This window comes from Canis lupus, chromosome 18 (genome assembly GCF_003254725.2).
Source record: "Canis lupus dingo isolate Sandy chromosome 18, ASM325472v2, whole genome shotgun sequence".
NCBI classification, from domain to species: Eukaryota; Metazoa; Chordata; class Mammalia; order Carnivora; family Canidae; genus Canis; species Canis lupus.
Genome location: NC_064260.1, coordinates 34,579,189 through 34,594,701, shown reverse-complemented (window position 1 = coordinate 34,594,701; position 15,513 = coordinate 34,579,189). Strand labels below are relative to the sequence as shown.

At 36.0% G+C, this 15,513-nt stretch overlaps 1 protein-coding gene across 6 annotated transcripts in view; it reads left to right on the top strand.

Moving 5' to 3' along the window:
- QSER1 (glutamine and serine rich 1) overlaps nucleotides 1–8,771 on the top strand; it is a 74,541-nt gene extending 65,770 nt beyond the window's left edge. For all 6 annotated transcript variants that reach the window (XM_049096318.1, XM_025452405.3, XM_049096320.1 and 3 more), the window contains 3 exons: nucleotides 1,926–2,078; nucleotides 3,742–3,837; nucleotides 5,099–8,771. In XM_049096318.1, coding sequence (XP_048952275.1) covers nucleotides 1,926–2,078; nucleotides 3,742–3,837; nucleotides 5,099–5,239 — 390 coding nt within the window. In that variant the 3' untranslated portion in view covers nucleotides 5,240–8,771. The remainder of the gene's footprint in view (nucleotides 1–1,925; nucleotides 2,079–3,741; nucleotides 3,838–5,098) is intronic.
- The last annotated feature ends 6,742 nt before the right edge of the window (nucleotides 8,772–15,513 follow it).

The following is a 15,513-nucleotide window of genomic DNA, read 5'->3' as shown; positions in this document are numbered from 1 at the left end:
TCCACATAAAAGTGAAAACTGACTTCATTTTATCTAGGAGAAAATTAGTGCTCTGAGATGGTGTTCAAAATTAAATGACACAGAGGTGCCTGGCTGGCTCAGTCAACAGAGCATGTGACTTGATCTTGGGATCATGAGTTTGGGCCCCACATTGGGCATAGAGTTTGCTTTTAAAAAAAGATCAAAGATAAACAACACCAAACTACTAATAGTCCTATTCTTATTCTTCACTGGCGTGTACTTGCAGAGAAAAAACGGTCAAAAGGTAGTATGAAGGCAGTGTTAAGAATCTGGTCTACCGACTCCTAAATCCAATATTTTCTGCTTAATTGCTGTCATCAAATGAAATTTGAAAAAATGCCATATTTTGTGCAGAGAAGGGAATGCTATAATATGTGTGTTTTCTAAAAATTTACTAAACCTTTAAAATGACCAATTTGGCTACTCGTTTTATTTTTATTTTTTTTTAAAGATTTTTATTTTTTAAGTAATATCTATACCCAATGTGGGGTTCAGATTTACAACCCCCTGATCAAAGAATTGCATGCTCCACTGACTAAGCCAACCAAGCACCCATTGGCCAACCCTTTAGAAATATTAAACCAGTTCTGTAATAATTTGTATTAAAGCCACCACTTGAAATTTAATAGATGCACTAGATGTTTAAAACTTATACAATAGTTATGATGAACAACTGAAAAATTAGTTTCCATGTTTTTATTTTCAAAGAAAACACAAATTTTTTTTTTTTTTTTTTAGAAAACACAAATTTTTAATTTTAAAATTAGTTACTAACTTTGATTATTTTCACTTACAGCAATTTGCGTTTCAAAGCCAAAATACATGCACAGTATTACAGTATGTTTTTAAAATAGTAAAATATTACAAATAGTAGATTATAAAAGATTTTCTATTCTTTAGAAATAACTAACACCATTACCCATGATGATCTCAGTAATTTTAGGAATCCTAAAGCCTTTTGAAGTTAATCATGTTCTGTTTTCCTCTGAAATCCATGTGCTTCCAATCATCTTTAGCATCTTGTCACAAAAAGTCTTGGGAACGCAGAGGCTGGAATAAAGTGGCCCTAAAGGTTGTAACTGTTTACAAAACAGTGTAGCTTATCAAATGGGAACTTCATTTTGAATAATAAATATAATGGGAGCAGTTGAACCCTTTTAACGTCAAAATAGTAAATGATAGTGGTTACTCAGTTTAATCTTTTAAAACAACTTTTTGAAGTAAATTCTGTGCCTGACTGAGCCAGCCAGGTGCCCCTTAAAACAATACTTAAAACTAGTTAAATTTAGCTACAAATATCATTCAGTTATTGTTAGTAGCTTTTCATGTCCGAATGATTTGCCAAATAGGTAAGAACATAAATACACCAGTGACTGTTAAAGAGTGGGCTAGAATTGGTTTGGTTACATGACCACTGAGTTATCAGTGAGTAACTACTGTGTCATGGTGGCTGGAGAACGTATCGAGGTCTGTTTTGGACTCTTCATACAACTGAGGTCAAAAGAAGCAGGGAAGTGGTGAAGCCAGATAAGTATTGTAATGCTGCTGTTTTTCACTCATCCTCATCTGGGAACAGGTGAATTCTTAATAGCAGGACTGGGCCAAGTGTCAGGGTACTAGAACTCCCTGGCTCTCTGAGGAGTCCCTACAAAGCAGGTGCTAAGGTTCACCCCAATTCACGGATTCCACACCTTGATGGAGGAGCTACAAAGAATTTGTGGCTCTGTTTAATACTCATGTATATTTCTAAGTTGTATATATTTATCATATCCCATCTATATATGTGTTTGTACTACATGTAAATGTATATACATATCTGTATTTTTTAAAATAAGTTTTGAATAGTTGGAAGTAGTTTGGATTAGTTTTCTTCTGATGTCAGTTATTTTTGCTTTATTTTAAAGACTGCTTTGGAAAGTTTTCCCGAGCTAACAATAATTACTCGAGACTCTAAAGCAAAAAGTGGGGGTTCTACTATTTCTAAAATCAAAATGAACGGCAAAGCTTATAATAAGAAAACTCTAAGGACTTCTAAAACAACCACCAAATCTGCACAAGTAAGTGTCTATGGAGTGATATAATTATACCTTTTTCAGTTAATATAATTCCTCTTTAAAATATTGAAATAAATATTTTACTCTACTGTTATTAAATGTGAAGTGTTTTCAGTTGGAAGTGAACAGCTCCAGCTCAAGGGAACAGAGACTCCGTCTTATTTTGTTTTTCTACATTGTATAGTACAGTATCTACAGGTAGTTAGTGCTTGCAGATTTTTAAAGTAGATGAATAGGCAAGGAATTACCTGATGCCTATATTTATATTTTCAGTATATTTTTTGTCATTAGGTACAAATGCATATCTGAGGGTGCACATACCCATAAGATTCAGTATTCCAGATTTGTATAGTTACTGAAATTGGAATTCACTCATTTTCAAACATACTGTAAATTATTGCCTTTTTATTTTATTATTTTAAGGATTTTATTTTTATTTATTTCAGGGAGTGTGAAAGAGCACAAGCAGGGGGCCCAATGGGATGCAGGGCTCTGTCCCAGGTCCCTGGGATCATGACCCAAGCCGAAGGCAGACGTTTAATCAATTAAGCCACCCAGGAGCCCCAATTATCAATCACCTTTTTAGAAATCAGGAAACATATCAATTTTACATCAAAAATAAATTCTGTAGAAACATGCATAAAAATATATACCTTTACTTATTGCACAGTTCTTTGTAGGAACAATCTAGTTATGTATCACTGGTAGGAGACTGGATAAGTAGAGCCATCCAGATAATGTAACACTATGCACTTTTTAAAAAGAGACTCATTAAAAAAAAAAAAAGAGAGAGATTCATTCATTCTTTCAATTACATTTTTTGAGTGCCTATCATGTGCCAAATACGGTCCTAAGTTGTGGGAATAGAACTGTGAAAAATGGTCAAAATTCCCTGCCCTCGTATAATTTATAGCAGTAGGTGGGTATATGTAATAAATAGAAGGATATGCCAGTTTTAGTTGGGTTAAAAACAAGTTATGAAAAATAAAATTGCAGAACAATATGTATAGTAGGATTTCCTTCCCATGACAAAATTAGTGTCATTAATACATGTTATACACAGGAAAAATACGGAAGAACCTATATACCATGCTTTTAACCTTGTTTAACTCTGAAACAAGAGTTTATAGGATTCTTTATAAGTCATCTTACCTGTTTACTGTTTATATTTTTATAATATTTTTATATTATTTTATAATATTTTTATTTTTTAATATTTTTATAAATATTTATATTTATAAAATATAAATACATTTATATTCAAGAAAGAGTGAAGATTTTTTTATTTTTTTTTTAAACAGACTCCTGGGTTCTTTTTTTTTTTTTTTAAGATTTTATTTATTTATTCATGAGAGATACAGAGAGAGGGAGAGGCAGAGACACAGGCAGAGGGAGAAGCAGGCTCTATGCAGGGAGCCCGATATGGGACTCAATCCCAGGTCTCCAGGATCATACCTCAGACTGCAGGCGGCGCTAAGCCGCTGTGCCACCGGGGCCGCCCAAGAGTGAAGACTTTAAAATACAATTTAAATTCTTATTTTGAATACGCCTCTTGCCCATATTTAAGCTTATATCTAGCCGTATTAGTCATTTATTTTTAAGATTTCCATTGAGACTTGAAAGTTCCATGAAATAAATATACTTGTAAACTCTTTTCTTTTTATAGGAGTTTGCTGTTGATCCAGAGAAAATACAGCTATATTCTTTATATCATTCACTCCATCATTATAAATATCATGTTTATCTGATATGTAAAGATGAGGTAATTTTTTTTTCATTTACTTAAATCTGTTTTTCTGAACTTTAAGGAGACTCTCTAAGCTATGGTATATTTTTAATGTTTTAAAGTGAATTGTTTTTTAAAAATACATGTCTATTATTATGTAAATAATATTCTGAGTCTCTTTATTATGTGTTGTGCTTATATTAAACTGAGGCTCTTACAGAAACTGTAAGTGGTAATGTTTTTAAGCTGTTATGCGTGCCTTATATCGCCATAATAAATGGTACTTTATTTCATTTTCTTTACTCATAATACATAATGATCCTGCTTTAATTCACTTCAGTCACTGCTTTGATATCCTGCTGTCTTCCCTTATCACTAGAATGGCCTTATCCCGCGTAATTGCTGTAAAAGGGGTTTTTGTGCCTTGGCAGAAAGAAATGATAGTTAATCTAAAAAAAAAAAAGAATAGAAAGAAATGATAGTTAAAATTTAATTGTAACTTTTAAGTACCATAATTTAAGTTGCTCAGAAATTATATATGACAAAAATACCACTTTGTGGGGGGGGGATATAAAGATCAATTTCCTCAACGGTTAAATGCTTGTAGACTGTAGTATCTTCTGATCAACACTATCAGTTTTTTATTTAAGAATTAAGTTGGATCAAGCCTACACTTGATGTATTTGGTGAAAATCAGTGGAAAGATGTTCATAAATCTAACCTCTAGCAAAGGAGAAAATAAAGATGGTCATGCAAAAGGTGGTGATTATTTTTACAATGCTCTGCTCTGAAATGCAAAATTAAACCCAAAATTTGTCATTTAGTTTTGTTTTTTTTTAAGATTTTATTTATATTCATGAGAGACAGAGAGAAGCAGAGACAGAGGTAGAGGGAGAAGCAAGCTCCATGCAGGGAGCCCGATGTGGGACTCGATCCCATGTGGGACTCGATCCCGGGTCTCCAGACTCACGCCCCAGGCTGAAGGCAGCACTAAACCGCTGAGCCACTGGGGCTGCCCTGTCACTTAGTTTTTAATGCGATTGGAAGGAATTCAGAAAATTTGAACCATTTTTTTCTAGCCTTCCTCTTTGCCCTAATGGAGCTAAAAATTATAGGATTAGACTTCACTCAAATTTATATGAAATAATTATCCTCCATGGATGGAATTTTTTTTAAATCAATATTTGTAGGTATATCCATAAAATCCTTTTTGTTCAAGATACAGCAACAATAAACCCTTATAAAGAGTTAATAAAGTGTCAAGTATGAGCTAATGTGATAATCCTCTTTATTTTAGATTTCTTCTGTGCAGAAAAGAAATGAAGACTTAGGACAGGAAGAAATTGTTCAACTTTGTATGAAAAATGTAAAATGGGTGGAAGACCTATTTGAAAAATTTGGAGAACTTCTAAATCATGTACAGCAGAAATGTTCCTAACATTTCCACAAAAGTTCCGTCTATTTTATAGCACTAATGAACTAGCAGAGAAGGGTGGTCAAAGGGGGTGTAAGGCCTCATATAATTGAATGTCAAGCAGTGGTCTGCGGGCATACCTGCTTTGATCATAGAACTTGCATCATAACCTCTGCTGAAGGACAGTGGTGCTGCCAAGGAAGTCAGTCCTTTGGAAATGGACCTAAAATCCCACCACATTTTTATCCTAATGAATGATTTTTCTATTTTGTAAACCGTTGGGTAACTGAGTTTTATTTTCAGAAATGTTTTTTGACAAATGATGAAGCATGCACTAAATATAATTTTTCTTTATTGCTAGAGAGATAACACTTAAGTAACTTGATTATTTTTTCCTGACTCTGACTAAACACCAGAACGAAAGAGAGGTGGCACAAAATGCATATGTTTATATTCGTGTCTGGCCACAAAACAGAAAGTATTGTATATTATGTAAACAGATCTGGTGTGATGTGACATTTTGTATGAGAATATCCTCAATTTAAAATATGAAATTCAGAAACTGCATTCTGCTTTACGAACTCCTTTTACTCTTATCATGTTCAGGAAACTGGATGTGGAATTGGTGCAATTCTAGGACTGCTTTTTGTGTCAAATTATATTGTAATGAAAAAAAAAAAAACAATGACATACTATTTTCCCTATCTCAAAGAAAAGTATTTTCCTTTATACTGTTTTTCCTTTGGAAAAATTTTCAATTGTACATTTTATTTCACTAATAGTTGTATTTTTCACAAGGAAAATGTGGTTATAATTATGTTTGATGTATCTGTACTACACTTTTCATTATTTTCAGTAAATCTTATTTAGTTATATATTGAATTTCTATTGTGAATTCTATCTTGAGGTAACCATTTTTGTCTATATGGTTTTGCTCCAGTGTTATCCAGAATATGCATTCAGTACTAGAATTAGTGTAGCTTTATAAGTGGAGTTGTGTTAGACACTGCAGTAATTTTCTAGTTCATGAAAATAAATTCCTGACTAAACTAGTGCTTGATTAATCGATATGTCAAAATCAAAATTAACCACATACGTTTGGAAGAATGAAATTTCTAATTAGGCTACGTGCAGTGTTAGACACAGCTCACCTAACTCTTAGAACTGGAAGTAGTATAACTCTCCTCTTGGTGCCTTTCCAACCTTTATACATGCTGTTGTAGCTTTCTTTAGTTTGATAGCTAGTGTTTCAAGTAGTTTAGCTGAGACAGTGAATGTATTAGGTTCAACATGACCTTTTGTTTTTATTTGTGTTTGCCAACAGGATGCCTTATTTGTTTGAGAAAAAGATTTACTAGTGTCCTTCTAAACGATCTCCTTTTTTAGGATTCTAAAGAAGTTGTTAATCATCATACTTTTTGTTTATTTTACCACCATTTAGTGCCTTAAGTCCTATCAAGAAAGCAGTGTTCCTGCTCAATGCCCAAATAAGACGTGCTTATGTGAACATTGCTATCGTCTTGATTTTGAGTTAACAGGCCAACTTCTTTTAAACTTAAAACCTTGGTAAACTGGCAAAGAATTAAAGATAACACGTGACTTGATTTGAGAATAAAACATATTGTAGCATTGGGTAGAAAATGAGTATTTGAGTTAAGCTTACATATTTATTTCTGATGGTTATCTTATTAAAAGCAATAATCCTTAATCCAACAGTCTTTGTTACCTGCCATTAGACAAGGTAATAATGGAAGTATCTCTCAATGGTTAAATGTTCTGTTTCTGAAAGTCTTTAAAAAGACCCGTTTAAACAGTCTATTTTGAAAACAAAAGTAACCTATTAGATTCATTTTGCCTAACTCAAATGAGACTTATCAGCAGTGAGAGCATCATAAAATTGATTTTGCAAAGTGGAGAAGAGTAGGAAGCAGCCATATTTCCTTCTGATACTGACTCTGGACAGAATTGGTTTCTTTCATTTCCAAACTGCAGAGTAGATAACTACATCTCCTAATTAGTGTTATAAGTACATGTCTTCATTCCCCCAGCCTGCTTTCCTGAATCATTGATGGTTAAACACTTTTAAAAGCCATCATGTATTTAGATAACATTTGAAGTACATGTTTGAAATCACTAGCCACATCTTCTTCGTGAGGCCGGCCCATGGAAAACAGGGACATTTCATTAAAGTTGATCTTAGGTTTCCTATAGAAAATAACCCATTTCCTTTCAACTGCAGTTGCTCTCAAAATGTTGGCAGTTGTATTCATTTTAGTAAAACAAGTGTTTTCATAATATCAGAGGCCACATCTTTGATAATTGCCTGAAGGAAACCCAGTTGTTTTGCACCGTCTTCTCTCATTTGATCATATATCATAGGCAAGGACATCAAACTTGGGCCTTATGACATCTATTCATGAGTCCTTTCTTTGTATGAAATTGAATAAATACCTAGCTGGTTAGCCTTTGCATTCCTTGCCAGGGAGTTTGAAATTTATAATATAGAAATAATTTTAGATTGTAGATAGAGTTAAAGAGGTAAAGCACATATTGCCACCAACCAGGAAAACATTTTAAAGAAAGATTGGATTTTCCTCCCTACAGATACACCTGGAAATAATTTAATATAAAAAATCATTTTGTGTTGGTGTGGTTTATTTGTAGTTCAGATTAGTGATTGTAGAAGGGTCTTCCTTGTTCCCATTTTCATGATAACCCATGATAATAGGTTTCTACCTATTTGATCCGCAAATGAAGTCACAAATTTATTATGACTTAGGAATTATCATGGGAAGTAAACAATAGAAACCGTCCATTTTTCTATTATACTATCAAATAGAAAACATTGGTGAAATGGAAAAATCCTAATTTAAAACCACTTAGAAAATGTTCAGATTACCTTTCAGTTTCTAGATTTCTTTAAATTTCTAAAACTTAAAAATGAAAATTATAGGTGTTTCATACCTTATTACTATTTGCAGAGCTTTCCTCACAATTTTAAAAGTCCCACTTTTAATATATATATTTATTTTTGTTGAAACAGCTGTTTTCCAATCTATGATTTTGGGGATATATCCATAAAACCAATATAGCAGCAAGGTTATTGAATCAGCTTTCGGTCCCAAAAGTTGCTTCAGATGTGCAAGTTGTGAATTTTATTGTATTTGTAGAATACAGTTTTTGTTCTAAACTGTAGTTCCATCTGCTTCTCAAAAATGCTTTTCAAATAGATTAAACTGTCCCAGGATAACTGCTTCTATGTGTGTCAATTGCACTTGACACATAACTGCACAAAAGAACAATGTACACCATTGGTTGTGCATTAACTTACATGTACAACTTTTGGCATCTATGTTCACAAATGCATGTTTTCGAAAATCACCTTTATTTATAAGTGACAATAATTGAAGTTAAGGATACAAAGAAACCTGCATTTGTAGCCCAGAGTTTCAAGTGGTCCATAATACAATGTATGGAAATGTGAAAGACAATTTTGTATATTTGTTTGTTACTAACTCAGTTCATTAAAATGAAAACAATTTTTTAAACAACAAAATCAGAATGTTACGAGATTTTTTTTTTTTAAAGAACTGAAAACAGGTATTCTGTTATCCAAAAGCATCATCATGTTACAGATTCTTCACACAACACATATGTTGTAAGGTCCTAAACAAAGTTATTAGGAACAAATCTATATAAACTATTGAATAGGTAAAAACAAGTCTATCCTGATTCCTTAATTTTCAGAATAACAAGATCCTGCCTTTACCTTACTGTTTAAAAACAGTAAGTATTTCAAGTAAATAAATACTCCGCATATTTGCAGTGTTTTAATTAGTTGTTTTTTTTTTTTTTTTTTTTTTTTTTTTCAGATTAATCTCTCTACACCCAGCATAGGGCTCAAACTCACAACTCAAGATCAAGGGTTGCACACTACACAGACTGAGCCAACCAGATGCCCCAATTAGTTTGTTTTTTGTTTTTTAAAGATTTTATTTATTTACTCCTGAGAGAAAGAGAGAGGCAGAGACATAGGCAGAGACAAGCAGGCTCCTTGCAGGAAGCCCGATGCAGGACTCTATCCCAGGCCGGGATCATGCCCTGAGTCAAAGGCAGACAGACACTCAACCGCTGAGCCACCCAGGCATCCATCCCAATTAGTTTTGATTGTAAAAGCACTTTTCATTCCCTGGAATATTTTACATTGTTCAAAACTAAATCTGACGAATGATCTCTATCAAAAAAGTTTTTAAGGGATCCCTGGGTGGCGCAGCGGTTTGGCGCCTGCCTTTGGCCCAGGGCGTGATCCTGGAGGCCCCGGATCGAATCCCACGTCGGGCTCCTGCTGCATGGAGCCTGCTTCTCCCTCTGCCTATGTCTCTGCCTCTCTCTGTCTTTCTCTCTGTGACTATCATAAATAAATAAAAATTTAAAAAAGAAAAGTTTTTAGAATTCCGTAACATCCCTGTTTTATTCTCCATTGGTTGCTAAAATCGTGTTCATTTTAGAAAATAGTAATTCTGATATCTTAGAAAATAGTCATTATTAAAATCCATGTTGCAAACCTAAAAGATAGCACTTCTACACTGCTTTGTTAATGTCCTGTTACTTTCTAGTTCTTTTTGTTAGTTTATTCTTTATTTTTTTTAAGATTTTATTTATTCATGAGAGAGAGAGAGAGGCAGAGAGAGAAGCAGGCTCCATGCAGGGAGCCTGGCATGGGACTCCATCTGGGGTCTCCAGGATCACACCCTGGGCTGAAGGCAGTGCTAAACCTCTGAGCCACCCGGGCTGCCCCTATTAGTGTTTTTTAAAATGAATTTTGTATCTCAGAGAAAGCTCTCAAAATATTTAACCTGACCTTCTCAAGGAAGATGTGAAAGAGGGTACTTCTCTTTGTTTTCCATATGGAATTGTTTTTATTACCAGAAAAATAATAAAGCTACATACTTACTGTTTGGGGGAAAAAAGAAATTCAGAGAACATGAAAGTGTAAAGAAAAAGGCATAAATCACTCTCTTAAGTCTTGACATCAGGGATGCCTGGGTGGCTCAGCAGTTTAGAGCCTGCCTTCAGCCCAGGGCGTGATCCTGGAGTCCCGGGATCGAGTACCATGTCGGGCTCCCTGCATGGAGCCTGCTTCTCCCTCTGCCTGTGTCTGTGTGTGTGTGTGTGTGTGTCTCTCATGAATAAATAAATAAAATCTTAAAAAAAAAAAAAAAGTCTTGACATCAGCTTAGAACATGGTTTCAAGTCCCAATTTGGGATGGATCACAAAATCATTATGGTATTATGAATTGGCCTTGGGTTGTGGCTTTCTTTTTAATTTAATTTTATTTAAATTAAATCAATTAACATATAGTGTATCATGAGTTTCAGAGGTAGAGTTCAGTTATTCAGTTGGATTTAACACCCCGTGCTCATTACATCAGGTACCCTTCTTAATGCCCACCACACAGTTACCCCATCTGCTCCAGCAATCTGGTGTGGCTTTAAGTAAATTACTAGATTTCAGAGATTCTTGTGTTTAAATGAAAATTAAAAGGCACTTTCCAAAGTGAAATAGAAACTATTTGGATTATTGACCATTTTAGGTTATGCATATATATCGGTTCTTCAGTTAGCATGAATAATTTAGAGCTGACTGGTTTCAAATAAAAGGAAGATAAAATTACCTATTAGTCTATTGTTAAACCTTATCTATTTTGTGATGTTAATCAGGAGTCAAGAAATTGCTTTGCAAGAGTAACTTGTTTTACGTGTAATTTACCAGTGATGCATGGAGAAGTGTTTTCACCGAAATCAAATAAAGGTTTTCCTTTAATTTAGCTCCTTTTACAGTATTTAGAATAAGCCAACAGTGAAAATCACTTAAAACCTAGAATAAAAAATAATGGTAGAAATGTGTTTCCTAAATTGCAGCGAGAATGACCTTTCTCTTGTCCTTCTGCTCTTCACAATCTTTCCTAGCTTTTCATTGCCTTAACCCAGACTGTTATCACAGTTTAAAAGCACTTTATGAGATGAAACGGTCCCTCCTTACCTCTCCTGCCCTTTTTTCCCCATTTGTGACCCAGTCTTAAGGAACATCTTTAAATTCCTCCAACGTGTGTTTTTTTTCTTGCCTCTGGTCCTTCACATTCCCTCTGCTGGACTGGTCTTCTTTCATCTCTTTATTCTCCAGATTTCGCTTTTCACTTTCACTTCTGTTGGATGAAACTAGTTTTTAACCCTCTGAACCAGATTGTGTGTCCTGTGATTGCTCTAATGTAGCATTTACTATGCCTTGTTAAGGTTGCTTGATTGGCGGCCTATCTAGGGCTATCCTGTGATGGCACCTATGTGTGTTTTGCTCACCATTGCATTCCCAGCATCTAGTGCAATATCTGATCTCATTAAATATTTAGTGAATAACTGGATTATGAAAGAAAAGTCACAGGGGGGATCCCTGGGTGGCGCAGCGGTTTGGCGCCTGCCTTTGGCCCAGGGCGCGATCCTGGAGACCCAGGATCGAATCCCACATCGGGCTCCTGGTGCATGGAGCCTGCTTCTCCCTCTGCCTGTGTCTCTGCCTCTCTCTCTTTCTCTCTGTGTGACTATCATAAATAAATAAAAATTAAAAAAAAAATTAAAAAAAAAAAGAAAAGTCACAGGGAACATTAAAAAGGTAAAAACAGGACAGTATTTTGTTTACAATGAGTGAACAAAAAAGGCATTAATGACCTTAGTGAGCAATAAGTAATTGCAACGTCGGAAGAAAGTGACAATACCAAGAGTTCGTACAATAGAAAAATTATTGGTACTTTATGAAAAGGTGAAATGTGGCCGATTTTTCACATTTTGTCCTCATCTGCAGGGAGTGCCCAGGAACCATGATTTCACATTCCTCTGTCCTTTGGGCTTGAGGCTCCAGCTGAAATAATTAGGGAACAAAGTCCCAGTAAAAGTAAATGAATGTTTCTGTTAGAAGTACTCATTGTGAACAAAATACTCTTACAGAGTTTATCTGTTTGGAGAGTGTCAGGCAGGGCTTCATAGGAGTAGTAATGATTAAGCCACGTCTCAAAGGTTGGGAGGAATTTTACACAAAGCTGGTTGAAGAAAAAGGCATAATACTCAGCAGTCAGGAAAATGGTTTCTCCTTGCCACTAAATTAGTTCTGTCCCCAAGCATGTCATGTGAATCCTAACCTAGATCTATTTTCTCATCCTGAAGGAGAGGTAAGAAACAAAGTCTTCTAAGGCTATTAATGTTCTCGGATTCCAGAGAGACTGGAATGTTGACAGAAAAGCAAAGTTGTTCAGTGGCAGCACCAAAAGAGAGGTATAGCAGAACGGAACGAATGATGTTGGTATGTTACTTCCAAGCTTTTACTAACTTCAAAGACTTGGATCAAAAGCATTAAGCAGGTAACGTATACACACACACCCCCGGCAGCACCTAGTTTATCTTGTGATAGTACAGGATTAATTAGAACTATGTCTGCCACCACCAATTGTGAAGTACTCAAGGTCCTATCTACATTGTCTTCGTTGTTCTAGCTCCAATAGCACAAAGTCTTTTACACAATTAGGCACTTAACAGGTGTGTGTTGAACAGATGAGTGATATATATGTGAGTGTTCATTTGGAATCAGTTTAAAGTGTTTTCAAGCTGGCCTATCAGTTGTTTCAAGCTAGCCTATAGTTCAAAATGCCATTATTGTCAGTGATCCATTCCCTGCTTTCTCTTCAAAAGAAGACCTCTCTCAGTTGCCTGGCTGGTTCAGTTGAAAGAGTATGCAACCCTAGATCTCAGGGTTGTGAGTTTGAGCCTACATCAAATGTAGAGATTACTTAAAAAAAAAAAAAAAAAAAAAAAAAAAGGTTCAGGGCACCTGGGTGCTCAGTCGATTAAGCAATTAAGTGTCTGCCTTTGGCTCAGGTCATGATCATGGGGTCCTGGGATGGAGCGCTGCATCTCAGCAAGAAGTCTGTTTCTCCCTCTCCCTCTGCTCCTCCCCCGTTTGTGCTCAGTCTCTCAAATAAATGAATAAAAGCTTAAAAAAAAACACCCATCTCTCATTATACCCATCCTTTTGCATGTCATGCTCTTAGTTCTTACTGTGCTTGCTTCTCAACAGACCAAAGTCCATTCTCTTAATTCTTATATTTAATTTCCATTTAAACTATGGAAGTGAATGGGCTATCATCGGAGAGCAGCTGTCTTTAAGCAGTGAAGCAAGAGATTTCAAAACGCTAGCAACGGCTTAACTGAAAGAACCAGGCTTCAGAATGAATTTTTTAAATTAGCCTTGTTTACCTACTCTTTTATCAATGACTTAAAAACTGCTAATGGGCCAATCAGGAGAAGGTCTTTTCAATGCCAGTTCTCCATTGAGCTTATTAGAAGATAACGTTATTTGACTTAAGTAGAACTCGGGAAGTTGAGGTTTTTTACAGGTGATGCTAATGCAAATGCATTAACGTTATCACGGGAGTTTGCAAACAATTCACTATCAAAAAGATTATGTATTAAAGCACTATTCACAAAGCATTGCAAAGCAAAAATTTGCTGTTTTAAAAGAATGCCCATGCTCATGAACAAACACTGGGCCATCCAAATAAGAAACACCAGGTCATCACTAACAGGTAGTCGAGTGCCCCTGTGGTAGCTTTCTTGGGCTGTTATCACAAAATCCCACAGACTTGGGTACCTTAAACAACAGAGACTTATTTCCCACAGTTCTGGATAAGTCCCAGATCAAGGTCCAGAAGTGAGTTGATGCTCATTTAACCCTAATTACCTTTCAACAGCTTCATCTCCAAATACCACCACACTGGAGTAAGGCTTCAACACATGAATTGGAGGCACAGGACAAAAGGCATAACGTTAAATCACTGAGGTGTCCACTATGACAGAAAATTTGAAAGCCTGCCCTGCAAATAGCCATCACTAATTGATTGGCTTAAAATTATCCCTGGTCTATCCAGAAGCAAGAACATAGTTTATATACAATTCCTCTCTTCTACTAGGATTTGCAGAGGGTCACAATGAAACTCCCTTAGCATAGAGGTCAAAGACTTGCCACTTAGAACTTCACACAGGCAACAATATACCGTTAGTTCCTAAATAAACCTTACCTTTCCCAACTTCTCTCTTCCTCTGTCATTTTCTTGATCCCAGAACACCATCAACTGTCAGGATATGGTAACCTATGAATTGCTGTCTCCCCCACTTCCTGCCTGGTTTGCCTTCCATCCATGCTCCTCTAGGCAGTCCATGATTTTAAACAACTGATCAGGGCAGCCTGGGTGGCCCAGCGGTTTAGCACCGCCTTCGTTCCAAGGCATGATCCTTGGGGACCCAGGATCGAGTCCCACATCAGGTTCCCTGTATGGAGCCTGCTTCTCCCTCTGCCAGTGTCTCTGCCTCTCTCTGTGTCTCTCATGGATAAATAAATAAAATCTTTTAAAAAAATAACTAATCATGTGCCTCCCCATTAAAAACCCTTCAACCCTTCTATTGCTCTTAAAATAAAGACCAAAATTTACACCTGAAACTAATATAACAACTGTACATTAATTATACTGGAGCTTAAAAAAAAAAAAGAATAAAGGCCAAAATGGCAACTTCCTCTTTCAGACATGGTAAAGTAACAGGAACTAGATAAAACTTTCTGCCTCAAAAAGGAGGACAAAATTGTGAAAATGATTTTCAAACATTAAACAATAGGCAGCCCAAGACATTAAACCTGAAAGCAGGGAGATGAGCCCCACAATTGTCCTAGCCACTGCCTGGAGAGAGTTCTAAGGCCACAGTACAGGATGAGTGAATCCAAAAAGAGCCTGTAGGGTCTTCTTAAATTAAGGAGGCAAACTTCAGTCTTTGGGGAGGCCTAGGCAGCTGGAATTTGCAGAGAAGAAGACCTGAGAGAAGAGACTTGACGAAGATTGAATTCTGAAGATTTGCAGAGGGTTGCCCTCAAGATTCCAACTAAGTACTGACCAGCTTTCAGGTAGGAGGAAATTTTCCAAGGCCAAAAAAGGACCACCAGAAAGTTGAGTAGAACAATCTGAGCTCAGACAGGGACTAGCAGGCTTCATGACCCCACCAGTGAGATTGGAAAGATTTCTTAGGGATGCCTGGGTGGCTCAGTGGTTGAGCATCTGCCTTCGGCTCAGGATGTGATCCCAGGGTCCGGGGATTGAGTCCCACATCAGGCTCCTTGCAGGGAGCCTGCTTCTCCCTCTACCTGTGTCTCTGCCTCTCTCTGTGTGTCTCTAATGAATAAATAAAATCTTTAAAAAAAAAAAAAA